The sequence below is a fragment of the Cherax quadricarinatus genome, chromosome 26, assembly GCF_038502225.1.
Source record: "Cherax quadricarinatus isolate ZL_2023a chromosome 26, ASM3850222v1, whole genome shotgun sequence".
Classification (NCBI taxonomy): domain Eukaryota; kingdom Metazoa; phylum Arthropoda; class Malacostraca; order Decapoda; family Parastacidae; genus Cherax; species Cherax quadricarinatus.
In genome coordinates, this window is record NC_091317.1 from 2,403,436 (window position 1) to 2,428,274 (window position 24,839).

At 43.4% G+C, this 24,839-nt stretch overlaps 1 protein-coding gene across 5 annotated transcripts in view; it reads left to right on the plus strand.

The window, feature by feature from the left end:
- Positions 1-24,839, plus strand: part of Haspin (haspin) — a 157,231-nt gene that overhangs the window by 126,737 nt on the left and 5,655 nt on the right. For all 5 annotated transcript variants that reach the window (XM_070088742.1, XM_070088740.1, XM_070088743.1 and 2 more), the window contains one exon: positions 17,512-17,655. In XM_070088742.1, the coding sequence (XP_069944843.1) occupies positions 17,512-17,655 (144 nt within the window). The remainder of the gene's footprint in view (positions 1-17,511; positions 17,656-24,839) is intronic.

A 24,839-nucleotide genomic window follows, 5' to 3' on the forward strand; every position in this document is an offset into this window, starting at 1 on the left:
CTCGACAGTGAAAGGGTTAAATTTTACAGTAGGTATGTATAGGACATGTATAGGGTTTGCTACTATCCATGGTTTCGGTATCCATGGTAGGTCCTTGGAACGTATCTCCCACAGATACAGGGGTCCTACTGTATGCAAGATAAGTTATTGCATAACGAAAGTAGTTGGTTGGATTATGTATTGGTGGATAAAAGGTTGGGTCGACTTCAGGATGTGCATGTTTGTAGATGGGCAACAGATATATCAGATCATTATTTAGCTGTAGCTACAGTTAGAGTAAGAGGTAGATGGAGCAAAAGAAAAATGGCAACTGCAAGTAAGAGAGAGAGGTGAAAGTTTATAAACTAAGGGAGGAGGAAGTTAGGGTGAGATATAAGCAACTATTGGGTGAAAGGTTGGCTTGAGAGAGTATAGGTAGTGCTGGGGTTGAAGAAGGGTGGGATAGCTTTAAAAATGCAGTGTTAGAATGTGGGGGCAGAAGTTTGTGAATGTAGGAGGGTGGGTGTGGGAGGAAAGAAGAGCGATTGGTGGAATAATGAGGTAAAGGGTGTGATAAGGGAGAAAAAGTTTGTTTGAGATGTTTTTACAAAGCAGAAGTGATAGAAGGGTGGAGTATATGGAGAGTAAAAGAGAGATGAAGAGAGTGGTGAGGGTGTGCAAAAAGGAGAGCAAATGATAATGGGTGAGGTGCTGTCAACAAATTTTTCTGAGAATAAAAAAAAAGTTTGAGGGTGAGAAAATTAGGTTAAGAAAGTCTAGGGAACAAACAGAATAGGGGATTTAGGGGTATTGGGAAAATGGCAGGAATATTTTGAGGAACTGTTAAGTGTTGATGAAGAGAGGGAGGCAGTGATTTCGTGCATTGGCCAGGGTAGAATGAAAGGGGATAAAGCAGCTGGAACTGATGGGATCATGACAGAAATGCTAAAAGAAAGTGGGGATGTAGTTTTGGAGTGGTTAGTACTTTTTGTTCAATAAATGTATGAAAGAGGGAAGGTACCTAGAGACTGGCAGAGAGCATGCATAGTTCCTTTATATAAAGGGAAGGGGGACAAAAGAGTGTAAAAATTATAGGGGCTTAAACCTACCGAGTATACCAGGTAAAGTGTATGGTAAGGCTATTATTGAAAGCATTAGAGGCAAGACAGAGCAGGATTACAGATGAACAAGGAGGCTTTAGAATGGGTAGGGGACGTGTAGATGTTTACATTGAAGCTTATAAGTGAATAATATTTAGATAAAGGTAGGGAAGTTTTCATTGCATTTATGGATTTAGTAAAGGCATATGATAGGGTGGATAGGGAAGCAATGTGCCAGTTGTTGCAAGTGTATGAAATAGGTAATAAGTTTAGTTACTAAATGCTGTAGAGAGTTTTATGAGGATAGTGAGGCTTAGGTTAGGGTATGTAGGAGTGGAGATTACTTTCCAGTAAAAGTAGGCCTTAGACAGGGATGTGTAATGTCACCATGGTTGTTTAACATATTTGTAAATGTAGTTGTAAAAGAAGTAAATGCTAGGGTGTTGGGGAGAGGGGTGGGATTAAATTATGCAGAATCAAATACAAAATGGGAGTTGACAGTTACTTTTTGCTGACGATACTGTGCTTTTTGGAGATTCTGAAGTTGCAAAGGTTAATGGACAAGTTTGGAAGGGTGTGGAAAGGAAGAATGTAGAAAGTGAATATTACAACCCAGGAATCCAAATGGCCTGTTATCCTGGGTGTAAAGGGAGCAAAATAAACACAGCAGAAAAAGTTTAGACTTATATTATCCTTCACCAATTTAGAACAGCAATATGTACATTATGTACAGTGATAAGTATTAGTGCACTCCATGGTAAGCAAGGCAGAAATAGAAGCCACAAGAGAGCAGACCGTGCTTCAACCAGCTCTAGAATGGGAATGACAAGGGCAGACAGGAGAGTGGTACCCACATAACCTCTGTGATTGCCAAAACCATCTTCTTATTGGCTAGAACCTGGTCACTAGTTGAACGACGGGGCCCCATCATCAACTCTCAGGAACCTGGTTCGCTGGTTGGGGGAGATAGCCTGTAAATGAGGGTGTGTACATGCACCGAATAAAGGTTACGTACTCTTTGCATGCCACACCCCACCCCGAGAAGGATCAGGATTAGGCTGCCACCTCCCAGTGGTAACCGTGCCGCCATGGCACAAAATAATGGGACCGCCTTTCCTCTCCACCATCCAACTCTTAGATAGAGCTCAGCTTTTCTCGTGACAAAAAGCCAAACCCTAAACTCAGAGTGAGACAGCAGTCAGTCGGGCTAGCATAGGTCCAAGATACAGGCGGACGGTAGCCCGCATCCTCTCACTAAAAAAAAAAACCCACACCAGGGGATAAAAAAGAGCGTGGAAAGGGTTACCACAAGTAACCTAACATCCTAACCTAAGTAAATAGAATATTAGACTAGATAAAGAGTCTGCCAACACATTTTCTTTGCCGGCAATATGTATAATTTTGATATTATAGGGCTGCAGCCTTAGCGTCCAGTGCATGAGCCTTGTGTTGTGGTTCTTCATGGCTTGGAGATATACTAAAGGATTGTGATCACTGTAGACGGTGACCACCTGCGATGTCTGGCCCACATAAATATCGAAATGCTCCAAAGCCAGTACCAGCGCGAGGGATTCTTTTTCAATGGTAGAGTAAGCCCTCTGATGCGACTGGAACTTAGCTGAAAAGAAGGCTACAGGCTGCAACTCCTTGTTCCCGTTTTGTAATAGTACTGCCCCAACCCCAGACTCGCAAGCATCAACCTGTAATGAAAAAGGTTTGGAGAAGTCTGGAGACAAAAGAATGGGTGCAGTACACAATAATCTTTTTGCTTTATTAAAAGCAGTGTTACAGTCTGAGGTCCAATTAAAGGGAACTTTGTGACTAGTAAGAGAGGTAAGAGGGGCTACAATATCTGAGAAATTCTTACAGAATCTTCTGTAAAATCCTATCATGCCTAGGAAACGTTGAAGAGATTTCCTATCATGAGGAACTGGATAATCTTTAATAGCAAGAACTTTAGCAAGTTTAGGTGCAACTTTACCACTACCTACTTCATGGCCTAGAAAAGTAATAGTGGCCTGGCCAAAGGAAGATTTAGATAAATTAACTGTTAAATGGGAACTCTTAAAGGTCTCAAAAAGAGCCTTAAGTCTAAGTAGGTGTTGATCCTAAGTATCAGACACCACAACAATATCATCTAGGTACGCTGCCATGCCTTCAAGTCCTTTAATAGCCTGATGGATAAGTTTCTGGAATGAAGAGGGGGAATTTTTCATTCCGAAGGGGGTAACTGTGTATTGATAATGACCTCCTGGAATTACAAAGGCAGAGATTTCCTTTGCCTTATCCGTCAAAGGTACCTGATAGTAACCTTTAAGGAGATCTAACTTGGACACAAAAGTAGCCTTACCCACAAAGTCAATTGCGTCATCCAGATGAGGAAGAGGGTAAGCATCTGTAATTGTGACCTCATTCACCTTATGGTAGTCTGTACACATACGAAACCCTCCATCAGCCTTCTTCACAAGGATGCATGGTGAAGCCCATGGACTAGATGACTCCTTCACTAAACCATGCTTTAACAAAAATTCTATTTCCTGCTGAAGTAGCCTCTGCTTTTCAGGATTAGCTCTGTAGGGGAGAGTTTAATAGGGTTAGAGTTTCCCACATCTGCATCATGATAGCCTAACGTATATCTTTTCGGCACATCCGAAAAAATATTAAGATATGACTGTAGAAGGTCAGTTAAACTTGTTGCTTGCGTTTCAGATAGTCCCTCCATTAAAGGACTAGGATCCTTGAGGAGGACAGAATTAGAAAGTTTAATATTAATTTCAGAGATAGAGTGCAAAGAATCAGTGTCGTCCTCAGAGGTCGAGGAAAGAGTCATTACTGGGACTTTATCTGGTGTATGAAAAGATTTTAATTGATTGATGTGGTAAATTTTAGTTTTTGAGGTCTTATCAATGGGAGCTACCACATAATTTACATCAGATAATCTACTTACAATCTGCATAGGTCCTGTAAATCTAGCTTTCAAGGTGTGGCCAGGTGTAGGTTCCTGCACCAACACCTTGTCTCCTGGATGGAAGGAGCGGAATTGTGCACTTCTGTCATACCTGTTTCATTTTACTTTGAGCTGTCTTTAGGTTAGCCTTGGCTAACTGACATGCCACCTGCAACCTTGAAGATGGGTTGTAGTGTGTTAAACTAACGTCTTCTCCCATCCATCCTTCTTTGAGCACCCGAAGAGGACCTCGTACATTGTGCCCAAAGATCAGTCTAAATGGACTATACCCTGTAGACTCTTGCACCGTCTCTCATACGGAGAACAGCAACAAAGGTAGTGATTCATCCCAGTCTGTAGGAAAATGCATGCAAAAAGTTCTCATCGTGGTTTTTAACGTCTGATGGAATCTTTCCAAGGCGCCTTGGGACTGAGGATGATAGGCAGTGGATAAGTTGTGGATTCTCCCTAACCTAGTTAACCCTTTGACTGTTTCAGGCCCCTCTCTGAAACTGTCATTCTATGTCGCCAAATATTCAAAAAAAAAAAAATTATTTTTTCTTATGAAAATGTTAAGATTATTTTTCTGAGTGTTTTAGTCCAAAAAAAAATTTTTGCCATCGGTACTTACCGAGATATAGAGCCGTGAAGTTTGCAGAAAATGAGCCGCGTATGGCAACAGCGGCGACTGCCGCTCACCCGGTAAACTTTAGTTTACTTGTAATTGAAGGTTTTTTGTTTTTTTCACTATTTTATTTTTTCACATAACTTATGTGGCCTATGAGACCAAAGTAAGGTGCAATGTATATATATACACTCGTCGTATACAACACAATAAGCACACAAACATAATTATCAATATATTGTTTACAAAACTTGTTTACAAAAACAAACAAACAAACAAACAATTCTTCTTCTTCTCCTCCTTCTCCTCCTTCTCCTCCTTCTCCTCCTTCTCCTCCTCCTTCTTCTCCTCCTCCTTCTCCTCCTTCTCCTCCTTCTCCTCCTCCTTCTCCTCCTTCTCCTCCTTCTCCTCCTTCTCCTCCTTCTTCTCCTCCTTCTCCTCCTTCTTCTCCTCCTTCTCCTCCTTCTCCTTCTCCTCCTTCTCCTCCTTCTCCTTCTTCTCCTTCTTCTCCTTCTTCTCCTTCTCCTCCTTCTCCTCCTTCTCCTCCTTCTCCTCCTTCTCCTCCTTCTCCTTGTCTTGTGTGGGAGTGTGTGGCTTATAATTGTTTTGAGTCAGAAGTCAGCAGCTGTCAAAGTGACATATTGTCTCATTAGTCACTACCCCTACTGCCTGTCAAAACAATGGGGTCGGATGCTGCTTCCCCTCCTCCATTCTATCTAATTATCTTTCTCCCTCATTCTATATCTTTCAATCTGTCTCTCTTTCTATCTGTCTGCCTATCTCTGTCTCACAGGTACACATAAATACAAGTATACATAGTGTAAATTACCTAGGATAACCCAAGAAATCCAGACAAAGTGCTATACTCTGCTTGAAGATGTGAGTAAACGTGATGACACAGTCTTGTGGCTCTCTCTGAGACAGAGAGCTAGATGGACAGACAGGGAGCTTGACAGACAGACAAATAGATAGACAGAAATGTTTGTGTACCAGCAAAAACAAAGGGAGGCGATGGTCATGTAATATTACCCTCCTTTACGCTCATCAAAGTCAGCTCTTATCAGATGTTATCTCCCCTTATCTTGTCACTGTCATGGGGTGGACTTTTTTTTTTCTTGCTTCAAGGGAACAATATTATTACATCTTCTTCTTCCTCCTCCTCCTCCTCTTCTCCTCCTCCTCCTCCTCCTCCTCCTCCTCCTCCTCTTCCTTCCCTCCTCCTCCTCCTCCTCTTCCTCCCCTCCTCCCCCTCCATTGCTTTTGGTCTCAAACTCCTCCAAATCATGAAATTGATCTTCACTGACACTTCCATCTGTGTTAGAGCATCACTTGGGAAGAGAAGAGTCCCAGATTTGCTGGGGAATCACATATTTCTTACCACTAGACATGCTGAAAAATGACAACTGAAATGGCATTCCCACAATGCACCACTGGCTCCCCGATTTTTTTTATATGGTGCACACTGACCATGGAGACCCATTCTCTCACATGTGGGCCTAGCAGCTTTCTCCTGCTTGATTTGAAGCTGCTAGAATTTATGCGTATAAATACGTCAGAAACATTGGCTCGTAAGACGTATTTATACGTCGGAAACAGTCAAAGGGTTAATACTTCCCTAAATGCTTTGGCAGTAAAGTTAGTACCTTGATCACTTTGAATAGTTTTAGGAATGCTAAAACAAGAAATGAATTTGGTTAAAGCTTTGAGAATAGCTTTAGTATTAATACTACGCATGGGAATTGCTTCAGGGTATCTGGTTACTTTATCCATAATCATAAATAAATATTGATTTCCAGACTTTGACCTAGGTAGTGGACCTACACAATCTATAATTAAATCTGCAAAAGGTTCTTCATCAGCAGGTATAGGTTAGAGAGGTGCAGGTTTAATGGAATGTCCAGGTTTCCCTACTTGCTGACATTCTCAGCAACACCTAATATGATTCTTCACATCTTTCTTTAATTTTGGCCAATAAAATTCTTTTGTGATCCTATACAAGGTTTTAGTAATTCCTAAGTGACCTCCTAATGAAGTATTATGAGCTATATTTAATATTTGAGGTCTAAACTTGGTTGGAACTACTAACCTGTCATACAATTGCCGGCCCTCTATCTCCTTACCAGTCTCAGTGCAGATCAAATAATCGTTTTTAACTTCATACTTGACCGGATGACCCAAAGAGGATTTACCCATGGCTGCCTGAAAAGCGAATTTTAAAGAAGGGTCCTTTTGTTGTTCCTCCCGGAAGGACAGTCCCTTGGGCATGGAAACAGACATATCTGGCAATCCTGCAACCTGGGAATAGGAACCTCTTCAAGGGGGGCTCCTTGGCGTGGTGAAGAGGCTCTTGGTCTGAGGAATTAGACCTATCGGTCTTCTTCCTCAGACCGAACCTAATTACCCCCCAATCTCCCCTCCCCTATCCCATCCTCCCCTTTTTCCTTTCCTCCTCCTCCTCCCCACTCCTCCCTTTTGCCCTTCCTCTTTTTGTCCTTTGGGATTTCTCCCACAGGCGCGCTAGTTCCTGGGTAGGAGAAAGGATACCGGGGTCCATCCCATTCCGTTGAGGTTCTTAGCGGTGGCGTAGTTTGCCGTGGAATCTGGATCGCCTGGGGATGTCCCGATCCCTCTCCGGTATCCCGGAGTAGCTTTGGGTGTCTTTCGGGCGACGAGTGTATCTCTGGAAGCCACCTTTCGGATTCCGGGGGTGGTGGCCGAAGGAGGTATGCTTTGTGGCGGATATCCGGCCGCCCTCTCTTTTGTCCACCGAGGTAGCTCGGCAGATGTGAGGTTGCTATCCCGGATTGTTAGTTTACTAGCATGATGGGTAGGGTATGGCACGGGTTCCATGCTGCATCTGCGCTACTTGCGGTGCTGAGGTCCTCTTGGGCGCGGAGGGAGATTTCTGGCCCTTTCATTCCTCCTAGGACCTATCCCTCCCCGGTCCCCCCTTTTTTTTTCTTTTTTTTATTTTTATTTTCTTTTCTTTCTTTTTTTTTCTTAAAAACAAAAAGAAAGAAGTAACCTAACCATGGCAGCCCTAGTCCATGAACCTGGTACCCCCGGGCCCCTTCTTGATACCGCACCCCGTTCTGACCCCGCCTCGTCTTTGGACCACTCTTCAGACATTCCTCATGCCTCTGTACCTATTGCCGGTGCTGTTTCCTCACCCGCTTCAGGTACTGAGGCCTCGACTGACTCCTTCGATTTATCAGACCTTCGCTCTCCTCTGACTATGCTTCCGGCCTCTCCCTCTATGGTGCGGCAATTTTCAAATCGCCGACCCGTTCCACGTCGGACCAACTCTGGTCCCACGCCTAAACGTCAACGACAATTACCTGCTGATGATACTTCTCCACCTTCACCTTCTCGTTCTTCTCAGAAACGATCGACACGTCCTTCACTACCTTTCCACGCTCAGTTTCAGACTGAACAGTGGACTAAATTCTTCACTTTACGACCAACTTCCTCTACTGCCTATCTTTCTGACCATAGTATTGGCAAGGCACTCCTACGCCATGTTGGTAAAGATATTTCTTTTCATGCTCTTAAGAGCGGTACGCGCATCATTACCGTACAGAATGCTACCCAGGCTCGTGAGCTCTCTCGTCTTTCCCATATAGATACTGTTCCTGTCACCCTTGAAAAACATCATTCCCTCAATTCTTGTAGTGGTACCGTCATTCTGCCCCATACCATAGTTCAACAAAATTTCCAGACATGTGGCACCGACATTCTAGAACAGCTGGAACTCCAAGATCTCCCAATCCTCAAGGTAGACACTTACGTTCTTCCTGCCCGTGGGCGGAGACGATACCCTAGCAATGTGGCTCGTTTAACTTTTGACAGCCGAGAACTCCCATCCTCAGTTTATATAGCAGGACATCGGTTACAAGTTCGAAAGGTGATCCCTACACCACAACAGTGTAGAAATTGCTGGCGATTTGGCCATCCAGCGAAATATTGCAGATCTATCGCCGAATGCCCAGTCTGTGGTGCCGATGACCATTCTAATACGTCTTGCAATCGATCTCCCTCTTGCCTTAACTGTCATGAGGCTCACCCTTCGTACTCTCGCCGTTGTCAGGTCTATTTAAACGAGCGGGAAATCCGTTACCTCAAAGAGACAGAAGGTCTCCCTTATGCCATGGCAGTTTCTCATCTCCGCCTCCAAGGGAGACTCCCACGTGTTTCTTATTCCCGTGTTTCAAAACGTCCCCCCACTTCTGGTATCCCATCTTCTACACCCACCTCTGTGGTTACCTCTCCCATAATCACTCCTGTATCTAATCCTTTTGCTGTCCTCGGCTCAGACGTCCCTACTTCAGCGCCTCAGTCTAATCTCGCTTCTTCGAGTTCTCTCTTACAAGCCTCAGTATCGACGAGACCTCGTACGACACCTCTTCCAAATCGTCCCTCTACTTCTCAAAAGTCAAAAAAAGGTCCGGTAACACCTCCTACCCATCTTCCACCTCCTCATTTTACCCTCCCTGTCTCTGTCCCTAGTTCTTCCCCTCTCACTGGCTCAGTTACAAATGCAGAGGTTCACCCTCCTCCTCGTAATGTACCTTCCTCCCCTGTTCCCTCCCAAGTCTCTTCCTCTTCTGCCACCTCCCAGGTTCCTGTCTCTTCTGTCCCCTGCCACGCTTCTCCAGTTCCCTCCACCCTTTCGCCCCCCCCTACCTTGGTACAGTCCAATACAGTTCCAATCTTTACTCATCCTCCCCCTACCATTCCCAATATTGTCTCCCATACGACATCTCTGAATTCCGAAACACTTGAAGCAATCTCTGAATATATTGCAGAGACCAAACCATCAATGGACACTGATCCACCTTCCGCTCTTTCTCTCTCCTCTGCTCCATCTGCGCAACTCCTTTCTTCACAGCGCACCGTTCCTTCTCTGCTTGAACATTTTCCACTGCCTCCGCATGTGGACTTTTCTAACCCTTCTAGTCCGTAGGAACCCTTACCTGCGGATTTCAAGTATCTTTATCATTGCCAATCATGGCCTTTTTACAGTGGAATATACGCGGCCTCAGGGGTAATCGGGGTGAGCTTCAGATGTTACTCTCCCAGTTTGCCCCTGTTGGTGTTTGCTTACAGGAACCAAAATTACACTCTGCTGTTATTTCTCACATCTCAGGCTATAATTTATTGTATTCTTCAGATCCTTTTCCTGATGGGACCTTTAATGAAAGTGCCCTTCTTCTCCGCACTGATATTCCGTACCATCAGCTATTTGTTCATACTTCGCTGCATTACACAGCAGCCCGTATCCACTTACATAGGTGGTATACGCTCTGTTCTTTATATCTCTCTCCTTCTCGGGCATTATCTATTCCGGATTTTGCCTTCCTTGTTTCGTCATTACCGCCACCGATTCTGTTACTTGGTGATTTTAATCCCCACCATTTCCTCTGGGGGGGGTCTCACTGTGATTCCCGTGGAATTCAGTTAGAGGCTTTTCTTGCCACCCACCCCCTCCATGTTTTAAATACAGGTACTCACACCCATTTTGATCCTCGGACTCATACTCTCTCTTGCATCGATCTCTCAGTTTGCTCTTCCTCCGCCGCATTAGACTTCACTTGGTCTGTTCTCCCGGACTTACATGACAGTGATCATTTCCCAATCATTCTTACTTCCCCTTCATATTCGCCACCTCTTCGCACCCCACGCTGGCAATTTAATCGGGCAAATTTGAACCTTTACTCACACCTGACTGTTTTTAAAGAGGTTCCTTCTTCGTCCTCCATCGATGAGCTTTTACACCTCTTCTCGTCCTCCGTTTTCACCGCAGCTTCTCATTCTATACCCCAAACTTCGGGCAGGCATTCTCAGAAATGCGTGCCTTGGTGGTCTCCTGCTTGTGCTCGTGCAGTACGTTTGAAACGCGCTGCATGGGGCAGGTACCGGTACAATAGAACCACAGAGCGACTCCTTGATTTTAAACAGAAGCGTGCGATCGCTCGCCGTGTCATCCGTGACGCTAAACGCACTTGCTGGCGAGATTATGTCTCCACCATCACCTCTGCTTCCTCTATGAGTGCAGTCTGGAAAAAAGTACGAAAACTGAGTGGTAAATATTCTCCTGACCCGGCTCCTGTTCTGCGGGTTGCCGGTGTTGATATAGCAAACCCACTAGATGTTGCCAATGAAATTGGCAATCATCTGGTCCGTATTTCTCAGGGACTCCATCTATGCCCCTCATTTCTTTCCTCAAAGTCTGCCAGAGAGTTAGCACCCTTGGACTTTTCTTCTCTCAGAGAAGAACAGTATAATGTGCCTTTTACACTTCAAGAACTGGAGGCAACACTCTCAGCTTGTCGATCATCGGCAGCTGGGCCCGACGACATTCATATTCGTATGCTACAACATTTACATCAGTCAGCCCTTGCAGTCCTATTACGCCTTTACAATCTTATTTGGTCACAAGGAGTTCTTCCACAGCTGTGGAAATCCGCCATTGTTCTCCCTTTCCGCAAACCAGGCACTACGGGACATGAAACCTCCCACTATCGTCCCATTGCTCTTACCAGTGCAGTTTGCAAAGTAATGGAACGTCTAGTAAATAGACGTTTAGTGTGGTATTTAGAGACACACAACAGTCTCTCCACTCGTCAATATGGCTTTCGTAAGGGACGTTCTACCATAGACCCCTTACTGCGCTTGGATACGTATGTTCGTAATGCCTTTGCGAATAACCACTCAGTTATTGCCATATTTTTTGACCTTGAGAAGGCATATGACACAACTTGGAGGTATAATATTTTAGCCCAAGCCCACTCCTTAGGCCTTCGAGGCAATCTACCATCCTTCCTTAAGAACTTTTTAACTGACAGGCATTTCCGTGTTCGGGTTAATAATGTGCTCTCCCCGGACTTTATCCAAGCTGAAGGTGTCCCCCAGGGATGTGTTCTGAGCACAACACTTTTTCTCCTTGCTATTAATGATTTGGCCTCTAGTCTTCCATCAAATATTTGGTCATCACTCTATGTTGATGACTTCGCTATTGCCTGTGCAGGCGCTGACTGTCACCTCCTTACAGTTTCTCTCCAGCATGCAGTCGACCGTGTTTCCAATTGGGCCACCACGCATGGGTTTAAATTTTCCAGCACTAAAACCCACCAAATCACTTTCACTAGACGCTCTGTCATCTCCGATCATCCTTTGTACCTCTATGGCTCCCGTATCCCTGAACGTGATACAGTCAAGTTTCTGGGCCTCCTCTTTGATCGTAGGTTATCCTGGAAACCTCACATTACCTCTCTGAAGGCAACTTGTCACAGCCGGCTGAACCTTCTTAAAACCCTTGCTCATCTTTCGTGGGGAGCTGATCGTCGAACCCTCCTTCACCTACATTCCACCCTTATTTTATCGAAACTTGATTATGGTGACCAGATCTATTCAGCGGCATCTCCTGCTACTCTCTCTAGCCTTAACCCCATTCATCACCAAGGATTACGTTTATGCCTTGGTGCTTTTCGCTCTTCCCCTGTCGAAAGCCTCTATGCAGAAGCGAACGTTCCATCCTTATCCGATCGCCGTGATGCCCATTGCCTGCGCTACTATGTACGCTCTCATGATCTCCGCAATCCTTCCATTTATAGAATGGTCACTGATATTAGTAGACATTCTTTATTTGTTCGCCGCCCCTGCTTACTCCGTCCCTTCTCTCTTCGCCTTCATTCGCTCTTGTCTTCTCTTCAACTACCACCTTTCTATGTACATGTAGCATCTCACTTTTCCCTACCCCCCTGGGAAGTTCCAGCTGTTCGAGTCTGTTCTTTCTCCCTCCCTTGCTCGAAAGCCCAACTGTCTACGGTCGCTTCCCGCTCTCTTTTTCTTGACCACTTTCACTCTCATTCTCATGCCATTGCTGTGTACACAGATGGCTCTAAGTCTTCTGACGGCGTAGGATTCGCAGCAGTGTTTCCGGACAGCGTCGTACAAGGGCATTTACTATCTTCGGCTAGTATTTTTACTGCTGAATTATATGCCATCCTTACAGCACTTATCCGTATTGCATCTATGCCTGTGTCATCATTTGTGGTTGTCTCAGACTCCCTTAGTGCTTTACAGGCTATACAAAAATTTGATACACCTCACCCCTTAGTCCTCCGTATCCAACTTTGGCTACGCCGCATCTTTACCAAGCATAAAGATATTTTTTTTTGTTGGGTCCCTGGTCATGTTGACGTACAGGGCAATGAACAGGCAGACACTGCTGCGCGGTCAGCAGTACATGACCTACCAGTTTCTTATAGAGGTATTCCAAGTACGGACTATTTTGCTGTAATATCTTCCCTCCTTCACACCCGTTGGCAACAACGTTGGTCTACTATGCTCGGCAACAAACTTCAGTCTATTAAACCGAGTATAGGTTACTGGCCGTCTTCTTATCACCAGTGTCGAGGTTGGGAGACTACTCTCTCCCGTCTTCGCATTGGCCATACTCGTCTTACTCATGGATATCTCATGGAGAGGCGTCTTGCTCCTCTCTGTGAGAATTGCCAAGCTCCATTATCAGTCAGCCACATTCTGTTGGACTGCCCACTTTATCAACGAGCACGCAGAATTTACCTCTGTCGTCGTCTTCGCCCCGCTGCTCTCTCTTTACCTTCCCTTCTTGCTGATGGACCCACCTTTCATCCGGACTCTCTCATTGACTTTTTGACAACGACTGACTTCACAAATTCTGATACTTTCAGCCCTTTCTACTTGAATCTCTTGCTACCTTCTACCCCCGTACTATCCCCTGCCCCGCTGTTTTCTGTAACCTGCTGATCATCCCCCCTCCCTTCTGCCATCCAATTCCCTTGCTTCCTTCCCTACCCTGCAGCGCTGTATAGCCCTTGTGGCTTAGCACTTCTTTTTGATTATAATAATAATAATAATGGGAATAGGAAGGCTTGATCGGGGTCTGTTCACTTGATTTACGAGGCTCCGGCCGGTGTGCCTCGTAAAACAACGTAGCTGTTCCGAGATCGGAGTCGTCCAAGGATGGGTCAACATTCTCTCCAGACAACCCTTGGGATATTACCCGAGTTATGGCCAACACCGGAGAAGAATTACTCATTATAGGTTCAGGACACGCACTAACAGTAGTAATGTTATTACCCAGTAATAACATGGCATCTTTCATGGGGAATCCTTTTGAGACACCCACAGTCAAGTACCCAGTGTAATATTTGCACTGTACATAAATTTTATGCAAAGGGACAGAATATATAGCTCCTCCAAATGCTTCCAATAAAACAGAGGAATTCAAGGAAGTGTTCTCTGAAAGGGGTAATATTCCTTCTCTTATAAGTGAGCAATATGCTCCAGTATCTCTAAAGGTCTTTGCTTCAGTTGTTTCCGAGTTTTCCTGAAAGGAAATAAGACTCTTGCAATAATAAGGGGCCATACCTTTTTCTACTTCTCTCGGGGACATGTTACTAGGGATATTAGAGATTTTCCCAATGGGTTGGGGTTTGTGGGGGCAGTTGGGACGGATATGACCTACTTTGTTACAGAGGAAGCAGACGACAGGCTTGCCCTTTACTCCCTGCAGACGTTGCAACGTGTCGCTCTGGCTGGTGTCTCTCTGGATACTGTTGTCGAGATGCACCATGTTGAGTAGTTTGTCTCTCAGCAGGTAGACCATAAGTTGAGAAGCATGGCTCACCAGGTGACTTAGTTGGCTGACATAGACGTTCTCCCTCCGGCTGGCACTTCATTCTCCAAGGTTGACGATCTCTGCTCATGCCAGGCTGTTGAAAAGAGACTGGACCGCTCGGACAAGGAGCGGTTAGTTTCGAAGGTATCAGCCAGCCTGGCTGCCTCCAATGCAGTGGTTAAGTCACGATCCTGCAGAAAGACTCGAACCTCTGGTCCCACAGACTCCAGCAGGTTATCAATCAGAATAAGCTGTACCAGATCTTCTAAGGTAGAGACACCACTTGCTTTATACCAGCTGGTAAAAGCTTTGGTTTACTGTCGTACAAAATCCACCAGGGATTGACCAAGCTGCCGCCTGCTTAATTTAAAAAGCTTACGGTATTTGGCTGGGATACATGTATATGCTCCCAACACTGTGGTCTTCACTACTTCAATTCAGCGTCATTTAATACTGACGTAAATTCCTGTGCCTTACCAAACAATGCTGTATGAACCAACGATGCCCAATGCTGTTCCGGCCACCTCAAGGCTCGAGCCTGATTTTCGAAGCTTTCGAAAAATTTTTCTGGTTTGGCCTCATTGAAGCGGGGAACAAGCTGTACTGCTTTTTGTAAACTAAAATCATTTACAGAATGCGAAAACTGCCTCCTTTCTCTTTCCCTATCAAATTCTTCCCTTGCGAATGCTCTCTGTTCCCTAGTTTGCTCAAGATTGATTTTTGCCAGCTCAAGTGCCAATGACGCTGATTCACCTTGAGACAACCCAGCTGCACTATACTGACTATTTTGCTCTGTTGATATATCATCTTCCTCCTGCGAGAACATAGTAGTTTTTGCCCTAGCTCCCGTAGAGGGAGGAGTCTGATGTGCCATCTCTTTTTCTATAAGTTTGTCAGCAATCAGTGAACGCAGTTGCGCAGCTGTGAGAGTGCGTTTGTATTTAATGCCAATGGAACGAGCAATTTTCCAGCAATGCTGTAGGGACAATTTAGGTAGGTTATGCAAAGTATGTGCCGACACCAGACGTCTGACTCGTCTAGGTGACATAAGTTATTCGCTATGCACAGTACGATTACAGAATACCCCAACGTAACACGTTAATTTGCAGAACACGCTTAGCTATGCACAGTATGATTGCAGAATACGCATACAAGCAAAGCTGACTGCAAAATTCTCCACACCGAACAGGCTAGTAACAACTGACACGCAAAATTTGTAAAGCAATGCCAGACAGCTACACTGTTCTAGAAGATTGACCGTAGCGAAGCGAGCACACTGAACAAGCTAGTAGCGAGCTGTTGAACGATCACACAATAGCAAGGCTGACCATAACAAAGTAACTGACATGCAAAATTTGTAAAGCGTTGGCAAAGCTAATGCAATGCCAGACAGCAAGCTGCACAATGTTCCTGCTACGAACTTTACCCTAAGCTCAACCATTTCTCTAAGTCCAGCTCCAGCTCTCGGACAGGCTACCCATATTACAACCCAGGAATCCAAATGGCCTGTTATCCTGGGTGTAAAGGGAGCAAAATAAACACAGCAGAAAAAGTTTAGACATATATTATCCTTCACCAATTTAGAACAGCAATATGTACACTATGTACAGTGATAAGTATTAGTGCACTCCATGGTAAGCAAGGCAGAAATAGAAGCCACAAGAGAGCAGACCATGCTTCAACCAGCTCTAGAATGGGAATGACAAGGGCAGACAGGAGAGTGGTACCCACATAACCTCTGCAATTGCCAAAACCATCTTCTTATTGGCTAGAACCTGGTCACTAGTTGAACGACGGGGCCCCATCATCAACTCTCAGCAACCTGGTTCGCTGGTTGGGGGAGATAGCCTGTAAATGAGGGTGTGTACATGCGCCGAATAAAGGTTACGTACTCTTTGCATGCCACGGTGAACATAGATAAGAATAAGGTGATGAGGGCATCAATTGAGTTAGGTAAGGAAAAATTGGATATCATGTTGGAGGGAGGGAGTATGGGAGTGAATGAATTCAGATATTGGGGAGTAGATTTGTCGGCAGATGGGTTTATGAAGGATGAGGTAAACCATAGAATTGATGATGAAAAAAAGGTGGGTGGTGCATTGAGGTATATGTGGAGACAAAGAAGGGAATGTATGAGAGTATAGTGGTACCAACACTTGGTTGTGAAGCACGGTTGTAAATGTTACAGCGAGGCAGTAGAGATGTCATGTTTGAGGGCAATGTGTGGCATAAATATTATGCAGAAAACTTGTAGCGTGGAAATTAGGGGGAGGTGTGGATTTACTAAAGTACTATTCAGAGAGCTGAGGGGGGGTTGTTGAGGTGGTTTGGTCATATAAAGAGGTTGGAGCAAAATAGGATGGCTTGGAAGGTAAGGGTTGTCATAGGAGAGGATGGAGGGAGGGGGTGAAAGAGGTTTTTTGTACAAGGGGTTTGGACATATAGCAGGCATATACGAGTGTGTTAGACAGGAGTGGAGATAAATGGTTTTTGGGACTTGGCAAGCTTTTGGAGTGTGAGCAGGGTAATATTTTGTGAAGGGATTCAGGAGAATCAGTTAGCTGGACTAGAGTCCTGGAGGTGGGGGTTTGGGATATTTGCTGTTTGGAGTGACATTTGAACTGTTGTATCTGCTTGCCTATGCAAAGACAGTGACGTATGCGAGTGATGTTTCTTGTATTTTTGGGTCGCCCTGCCTTGGTGAGAGCCAGCATGTTGGAATGTTAAATTTCACCTGTTCATGAATCTCAGGATTGAGATTGTATGTTCCAGAAACTTTTTCAGACTATTTTCTGAAGCTGCAGGTAGAATGTTGTGTTAAAGATATTTTGTATTTCCTCGTAGTTTTTCAGTGCAATTTTTATTCATGCAGCAATTTTCATTAAAACAGCTTATTTAACTGCTTAACATATTTTGACAGCTTTGAAGTTTCAACATGAAAGAGACAAAATAGTAGTTGCCAGAGGGCACAACACAGTAGACATGTGCATTAGGTAGGCCTTAAATCCAGGACCCAAATTTATAAACTATTTGAGTTCTTGGGTTTTCATCTTAAATAAGAGATTGTTTGTACGTACGTGTTCACATTATGGTTGTGTTTGTAAATGTGTTGTAATGGCTCCTTGTGCATTTGAAGTCACCTGTTCTACTCTGTGGTTTCACTTAAGGTATGTACTCTTTTTTCTTTTTTTTATAGATTGCATACAGTCTGGCTGTTGCTGAAGAAGAGTTGGAATTTGAACATCGAGATCTTCATTGGGGCAACGTTTTAGTTGCTCAGACGCCAGAGGCTTCTATTAGTTTTAAGCTGCGTGGAGAGTCCTATACCCTTCAGACTCATGTAAGTTATAATTCCAGAATCAAGGAAAAAAGAAAGAAATTATGCTTATCACTTTCTTAATTTGGCATCTCTGGGGATGTCAGTTAGTTGGTTTACTTTGACAGTTATTTGAATTTTTTATAGTATTATTATTGTGTTATTACTTTGTCCATGGTAACACTAAACCTTTAGGGAACCTACAGTGCCTAGAGAATGGGGGGGGGGGAATCGGGTTTGTTCCAAGGATAGGTAAAAATGGCTACAGTTCCTTGAATTCAGTACCCTTCATCAACATCAAAGCACCTCTGTTGCAGGAAGGATCTTGCTAGTAGGGGTGTACCAAAGTATTGGCATCAGTGGGTATCGGCATCAGTAGGTATTGGCTAGTTTTAACAGTATCAGTCTAGGAATGAGTATGGGTATTGGTGGGTATTGCCTACTGTTGATGGTATTGGTAACAATACCAGTATTAGTGAGTATTGGCTAATTTTTATGGTATCAGCATTGGCCTAAAACTGGGTGCTGGTATTGGCAAAAAATTTAGTATTGTCCTATCCCTACTCACTAGTATAGTTAAGATATAATTTAGTATTTGGACATGCACAGTTTAGGCAGCACTAGGATGGTATCTAGGGGATAGTTTTGTATTGCATGCTATTTTGTTAACCCTTTCACTGTCAGTTCTGTAATATTACAACTTGCAAGCCAGTGTCGATCCCGTAATACCACGCCAAAATTCTAGCGCTTCCGGTCTTGTGGGAGATAGCTGGTAAGCCTACATATGAGAGAATGGGTCTGAGTGGTCAGTGTGTGCAGTATAAAAAAAATCCTGCAGCATGCAGTGCATAATGAGAGAAAAAAAAAAGGCCATGTTTTTGGTTTAAAACGGCAACTTTGCGGTGTATTTTTTTTGTGCGGTATTAATGGTTGTATTCTCGTATTCTTGGTCTCAATTTATAGAATTGAAGATATATTACAGAAATAGAGATGATTCTGAATGGCTTACAGACTAAAAGTACCTTGAAATTGAGCTCGAAGTAATGGAAATGTTGGATATTTGCCTATGATTAAGAGTAAACAAATCACGTTACGCGTCCAGTATACGTCGACTGGTGGGTCTAATATGCTTTCACAAATGCCGCTTATATTATTTATACCATTTTTACAATAACACAGTAGTCTGCATAACTTAAAATTTCCTATATTTTTTGTGTGAATAAAAACTCAAAATGGAAAGCAAGCGTAATACAGTAGACCCTTTTCGTTGGGCTCTGTTTTCGCTTGTTTCAGTTTTGGCCGATTTTTTTCTGTAAAAATATTGGCTCAGTTTTTGTTGCGTTCCTCCGTTCTCCTCAGTGGTACGGTAAAAATATTGGTGACTCAGTTGTCGTTGCTCTCCTCTGTTCTCGTCGGTGGTATGGTACAGGTCTGTGTGTGCCACACACGCAGCCTCCCACACACCCATCCTCAGGCAGTGTTGCTTTGTTTATGGTTGAGTGAACATTACTCTGTGAGCTGATACGAATTATTTTGTAATAATTCATTGTTTTTTGCACTTGTTTATTGTGTGACTGCTAAATAAGCCATCATGGGCCCAAACAAAGCTTCTTGTGCCACTCCTTTGGAAAAGGTGAGAAACACTAAAGAATTAAAGGAAAAGTTTGTAGAAAAATACGAAAGTGGTGGTGGGTACAGGGTGGTAGGGGTTGTGATGGTGGTAGAGGGTAGTAGTGATTGTGATGATGGTAGTGAGGGTGGTGGTAGTTGTGATGGTAGTAGAGGGTAATAGTGATTGTGGTAGAGGGTGGTAGTGATTGTGATGGTTTGTAGAGGGTGGTAGTGATGGTGGTAGAGGGTGGTAGTAATTGTGATGGGTAGTGAGGGTGGTAGTGGTTATGATAGTGGTAGTGAGGGTGGTGGTAGTTGTGATGGTAGTAGTGGGTAATAGTGATTGTGGTAGAGGGTGGTAGTGATTGTGATGGTGGTAGAGGGTGGTAGTGATTGTGATGGTTTGTAGAGGGTGGTAGTGATGGTGGTAGAAGGTGATAGTGATTATGGTAGAGGGTAGAGCTGCAAGAGCACTTTATGGAACGGGATTTCCCTTCCAAACAGTAGTGTAACTTCTCCATCCTCTCCCCTCCTGTCTTCCATACACCAACAAGAGTTTAAAGTAAGGTAGGTGTCATGTTATTGTTTAATACTTGATTTCTCATTCTTTTGTGTGAATAGTGTTGGTGGCCTCTGCTGCCACCTTCACTACCACTAATATGTACGGCTCCTCTCAGTGGCCCTTATAAACCCAACACCACCACCACCACTTACTCCTCACATACGTAATGGTATATATTATTTATTCTAGAGTATATATCGTGTTTCTATGTTTTTAATGTTTATTATGTCACATTAGATGAATTGTTTATACTTTTGGATGTCCGAAATGGATTAATTGGATTTACATTATTTCTTATGGGGAAAATGGTTTCAGCTTTAGTCGATTTAACATTTTGTTGAACTATCTGGAACAAAATAACGAAAAGAGAGGGTCCATTATGTTAGAGGGGCCTGGGGACATGATTAATGAACAGAGAAAATGTTATTTTAGTGCTAGGAATGTTTGCATTGTTAATTCTGGGCTGTATTTTGAAGTTTAATTTTGTATGAAATTGGCCAAATTACCAATTTCTGATCATTTTATTGGGTAGTTGAAATAGGTAAACAGGCAGTTTCTTGTACTCAGTTGACAGAACAAAAGGAGTTCTAGCGAAATAGCTATGAGTTCGGTTGACTGGAACAATGAAATTGGCTGAAAATAGGGCTCGGTGGGCAAAACCGCAGCTGTGTAAATATTGTTGAGACCGCTAACTTCGTGAGAGCGTAATTCTTTAAGTTTCCCATAAGATTTCGTACTTTTGGTTTCATTACCATTGGGAAAAGATTATCATTTCATAAGAAAATATAAGGGTTAGAGGAAAAGCTAAAAATTTGCACAGTTCGGACATATGCCGTGCCAGTTTTCTGATAACAAAATAATGGGTAAAAACAAGATGGCAGATATTAGTTTAGGCATTTCTTGAATATGCCAGTTTGATGTATTTGTTAAACCTTTCAAGGTTAAGACCCCCAATCTAAAGCTTGTCCACAGGGTCCAGGAATCAAAAAAAAAAAAAAAAATTCTTGTTAAATGGTAGATAATCTCTTTCTGAAGGTAAAACAAAAAGTACGAAATTTGATGGAAAGCTGATGAAATTATGTTTGCAAATTTTGCTTTGTCAGCAGTATTTACAGCGATTTTGCCCACTTTGAGTCCTATTTTAGGCCAATTACACTGAGTCGACCAAATTCTTAGCTATTTCGCTAGTATACAGTGGACCCCCGCATAGCGACCTTAATCCGTGCAAGAGGGCTGGCTGTTATGCGAAATGTTCGCTATGTGAATGAATTTTCCCCATAAGAAACAATGGAAATAAAATTAATCCGTGCAAGACACCCAAAAGTATGAAAAAAAAATTTTTTTACCACAAAAAAATGTTAATTTTAGTACACACAAACTGAAAAAGGCATGCACAATTACATGACACTTACTTTTATTGAAGATCTGGTGATGATTGATGGGATGGGAGGAGGGGAGAGAGAGTGTTAGTGTTTAGAAGGGGAATCCCCTTCCATTAAGACTTGAGGAGGCAAGTCCTTTTCTGGGGTTACTTCCCTTCTTCTTTTAATGCCACTAGGACCAGCTTCAGAGTCACTGGACTTCTTTCGCACAACATATCTGTCCATAGTGGCCTGTACCTCTCTTTCCTTTATGATTTGTCTAAAGTGGTTCACAACATTGTCATTGTAACAGTCACCAGCACGGCTTGCAATAGCTGTGTGAGGGTGATTTTCATCAAAAAAGGTTTGCACTTCAAGCCATTTTGCACACATTTCCTTAATCTTTGAAGTAGGCAATTCCTTCAATTTCTCTCTCCCCTCCTTTGAACCAGTTTCCCCAGGTCTGGCCTCTTGCTCTTGAAGTTGATCTATCAGCTCATCAGTGGTTAGTTCTTCATTGTCCTCCTCCACCAACTCTTCCACATCATCCCCACTAACCTCCAACCCCAAGGACTTCCCCAATGCCACAATTGATTCCTCAACTGGTATACTCCTCTCAGGGTTAGCCTCAAACCCTTCAAAATCCCTTTTGTCTACACATTCTGGCCACAGTTTCTTCCAAGCAGAGTTCAAGGTTCTCTTAGTCACTCCCTCCCAAGCCTTACCTATAAGGTTTACACAATTGAGGATATTAAAGTGATCCTTCCAAAACTCTTTTAGAGTCAATCGAGTGTCTGTGGTCACTTCAAAGCACTTTTGAAACATAGCTTTTGTGTACAGTTTCTTGAAGTTGGAAATGACCTGCTGGTCCATGGGCTGCAGGAGAGGAGTGGTATTAGGAGGCAAAAACTTCACCTTAATGAAGCTCATGTCCCCATAAAGTCGCTCTGCCACGTCTGTAGGATGACCAGGGGCATTGTCTAACACCAGGAGGCACTTAAGTTCTAATTTCTTTTCAGTTAGGTAATCTTTCACATTGGGGGCAAATGCATGGTGTAACCAGTTATAGAAAAATTCCCTAGTGACCCATGCCTTACTGTTTGCCCTCCACAGCACACACAAATTATCCTTGAGGACATTCTTTTGCCTGAACGCTCTGGGAGTTTGAGTGATACACTAATAAAGGCTTAACTTTGCAATCACCACTAGCATTGGCACACATCAACAAAGTAAGCCTGTCTTTCATAGGCTTATGTCCTGGGAGTGCCTTTTCCTCCTGAGTAATGTAGGTCCTGCTTGGCATTTTCTTCCAGAACAGGCCTGTTTCATCACAATTAAACACTTGTTCAGGTTTCAGTCCTTCAGTTTCTATGTACTCCTTGAATTCCTGCACATATTTTTCAGCCGCTTTGTGGTCCGAACTGGCAGCCTCACCATGCCGTATCACACTATGTATGCCACTACGCTTCTTAAATCTCTCAAACCAACCTTTGCTGGCCTTAAATTCACTCACATCATCACTAGTTGCAGGCCTTTTTTTAATTAAATCCTCATGCAACTTCCTAGCCTTTTCACATATGATCGCTTGAGAGACGCCATCTCCTGCTAGCTGTTTTTCATTTATCCACACCAATAAGAGTCAACATCTTCCATCACTTGCGATCTTTGTTTCGAAAACACAGTTAAACCTTTGGCAAGAACAGCTTCCTTGATTGCCGTTTTCTTGCCCACAATAGAAGAGATGGTTGATTTGGGTTTCTTGTACAACCTGACCAGGTCGGTGATACGCACTCCACTTTCATACTTATCAATGATCTCTTTCTTCATTTCTATAGGAATTCTAACCCTTATTGCTGTAGGGTTGGAACTAGAAGCTTTCTTGGGGCCCATGGTCACTTATTTTCCAGAAACAGCACCGAAAACACTGTAATAATACGAAATATTCCGATTGTATGCTTGAATGTTACCGCGGAGGCTGGCTGGTAAACATATGAGGCTGGCTCAGGCCGCACATTGGACGCGTCTCGGACGAAGGCCGCTGAGCGGGTTTTTGGGCGCTATGCGGGGCAAAATTTTAGCGATCAAAGCGTCCGCTATGAGGATTGTCCGCTATGCAAGGCGTCCGTTATGCGGGGGTCCACTGTACTTTCCATTTTATCGACTGAGCACAAGAAGCTGGCCAGTCAACTATTTCAACTACCCAATAAAGTGCTCAGAAATTGGTAATTTAGTTAATTTCACACAAATTTGAAAATAGGGTCAAGAATAAACAATGCAAGCATTCCTGGCACTAAAATAACATTTCTGCTGTTCATTAGTATGTTCTCAGGCTTTACACATGGATTCCATTTTGAATTTTTATTCACACACACACACAACACACAACACTCACTCTCACTCTCACTCACTCTCACTCTCTCACTCACTCACTCTCTCACTCACTCTCTCACTCTCTCACACACACTCACACTCTCTCACACTCACACTCTCACACTCACACTCTCACACTCACACTCTCACACTCACACTCTCACTCTCTCACACTCACACTCTCACACTCACACTCTCACTCTCTGTCTCACACTCTCACTCTCTGTCTCACACTCTCACTCTGTCTCACACTCTCACTCTGTCTCACACTCTCACTCTGTCTCACACTCTCACTCTCTGTCTCACACTCTCACTCTCTGTCTCACACTCTCACTCTGTCTCACACTCTCACTCTCTCACACTCTCACTCTCTCACTCTCACACTCACTCTCTCACTCTCACACTCACTCTCACTCTCTCTCACTCTCACACTCTCACACTCTCACTCTCACACTCTCACTCTCACACTCTCACTCTCACTCTCTCTCACTCTCACACTCTCACACTCTCACTCTCACACTCTCACACTCTCACACTCTCACACTCTCACTCTCACACTCACACACTCTCTCACTCTCTCTCATTTACTGTTATGCATTATTGTGTAGATAATTTCAGTGCATTCATGAACATATATTAGACTGACCATTTGATGCGTATTGGACAGGTTACGTGATTTTTTTTTACTCTGGAACGCCTGCAAAAATTGAATATTTCCGCTCCTTTGAGCTCAATTTCAAGCTATTTTCCATCCGCAAACCGATCAAAACCATCTCTATTTCTGTAATATATCTTCCATTTTATCGAATGATACCAAGAAACTGTGAATACAACTATAAACACCATAAGAAAATATACCACATATTCACTGTTTTAAACCAAAAACATGGTTGCAGTTTTTTCCTCATTCACTGCATACTGCAGGATTTTTTTTATATGATGCACACTTATTACATAGGTCCAATCTCTCAGAGCTAGACCCAAATTTACTGCTCACAGCTTATCTGAGTGAGCTGAGCTCATGGGGAAGTTCTATGGCACTGACCCAGTGTTCAAAACTAAAACTACGACTCTGACCCTCAGGGGGTTAAAGTGCTACATAAATTCTTTTGTTTGAGAATAGGAAATACATATACGTATACAATAAGAGTAATAATAATAATAGTGAATACCTGTTACAGCAGCTATTCCCAGTAAGTAGAAAATTTGTCAGTACAGTGGATCCCCGGATTACGTCATCATCGGAATACGTAATATTGGTAATAAATAACGTTTTTTCATCCAAATATTGTCTCGGTGATTGT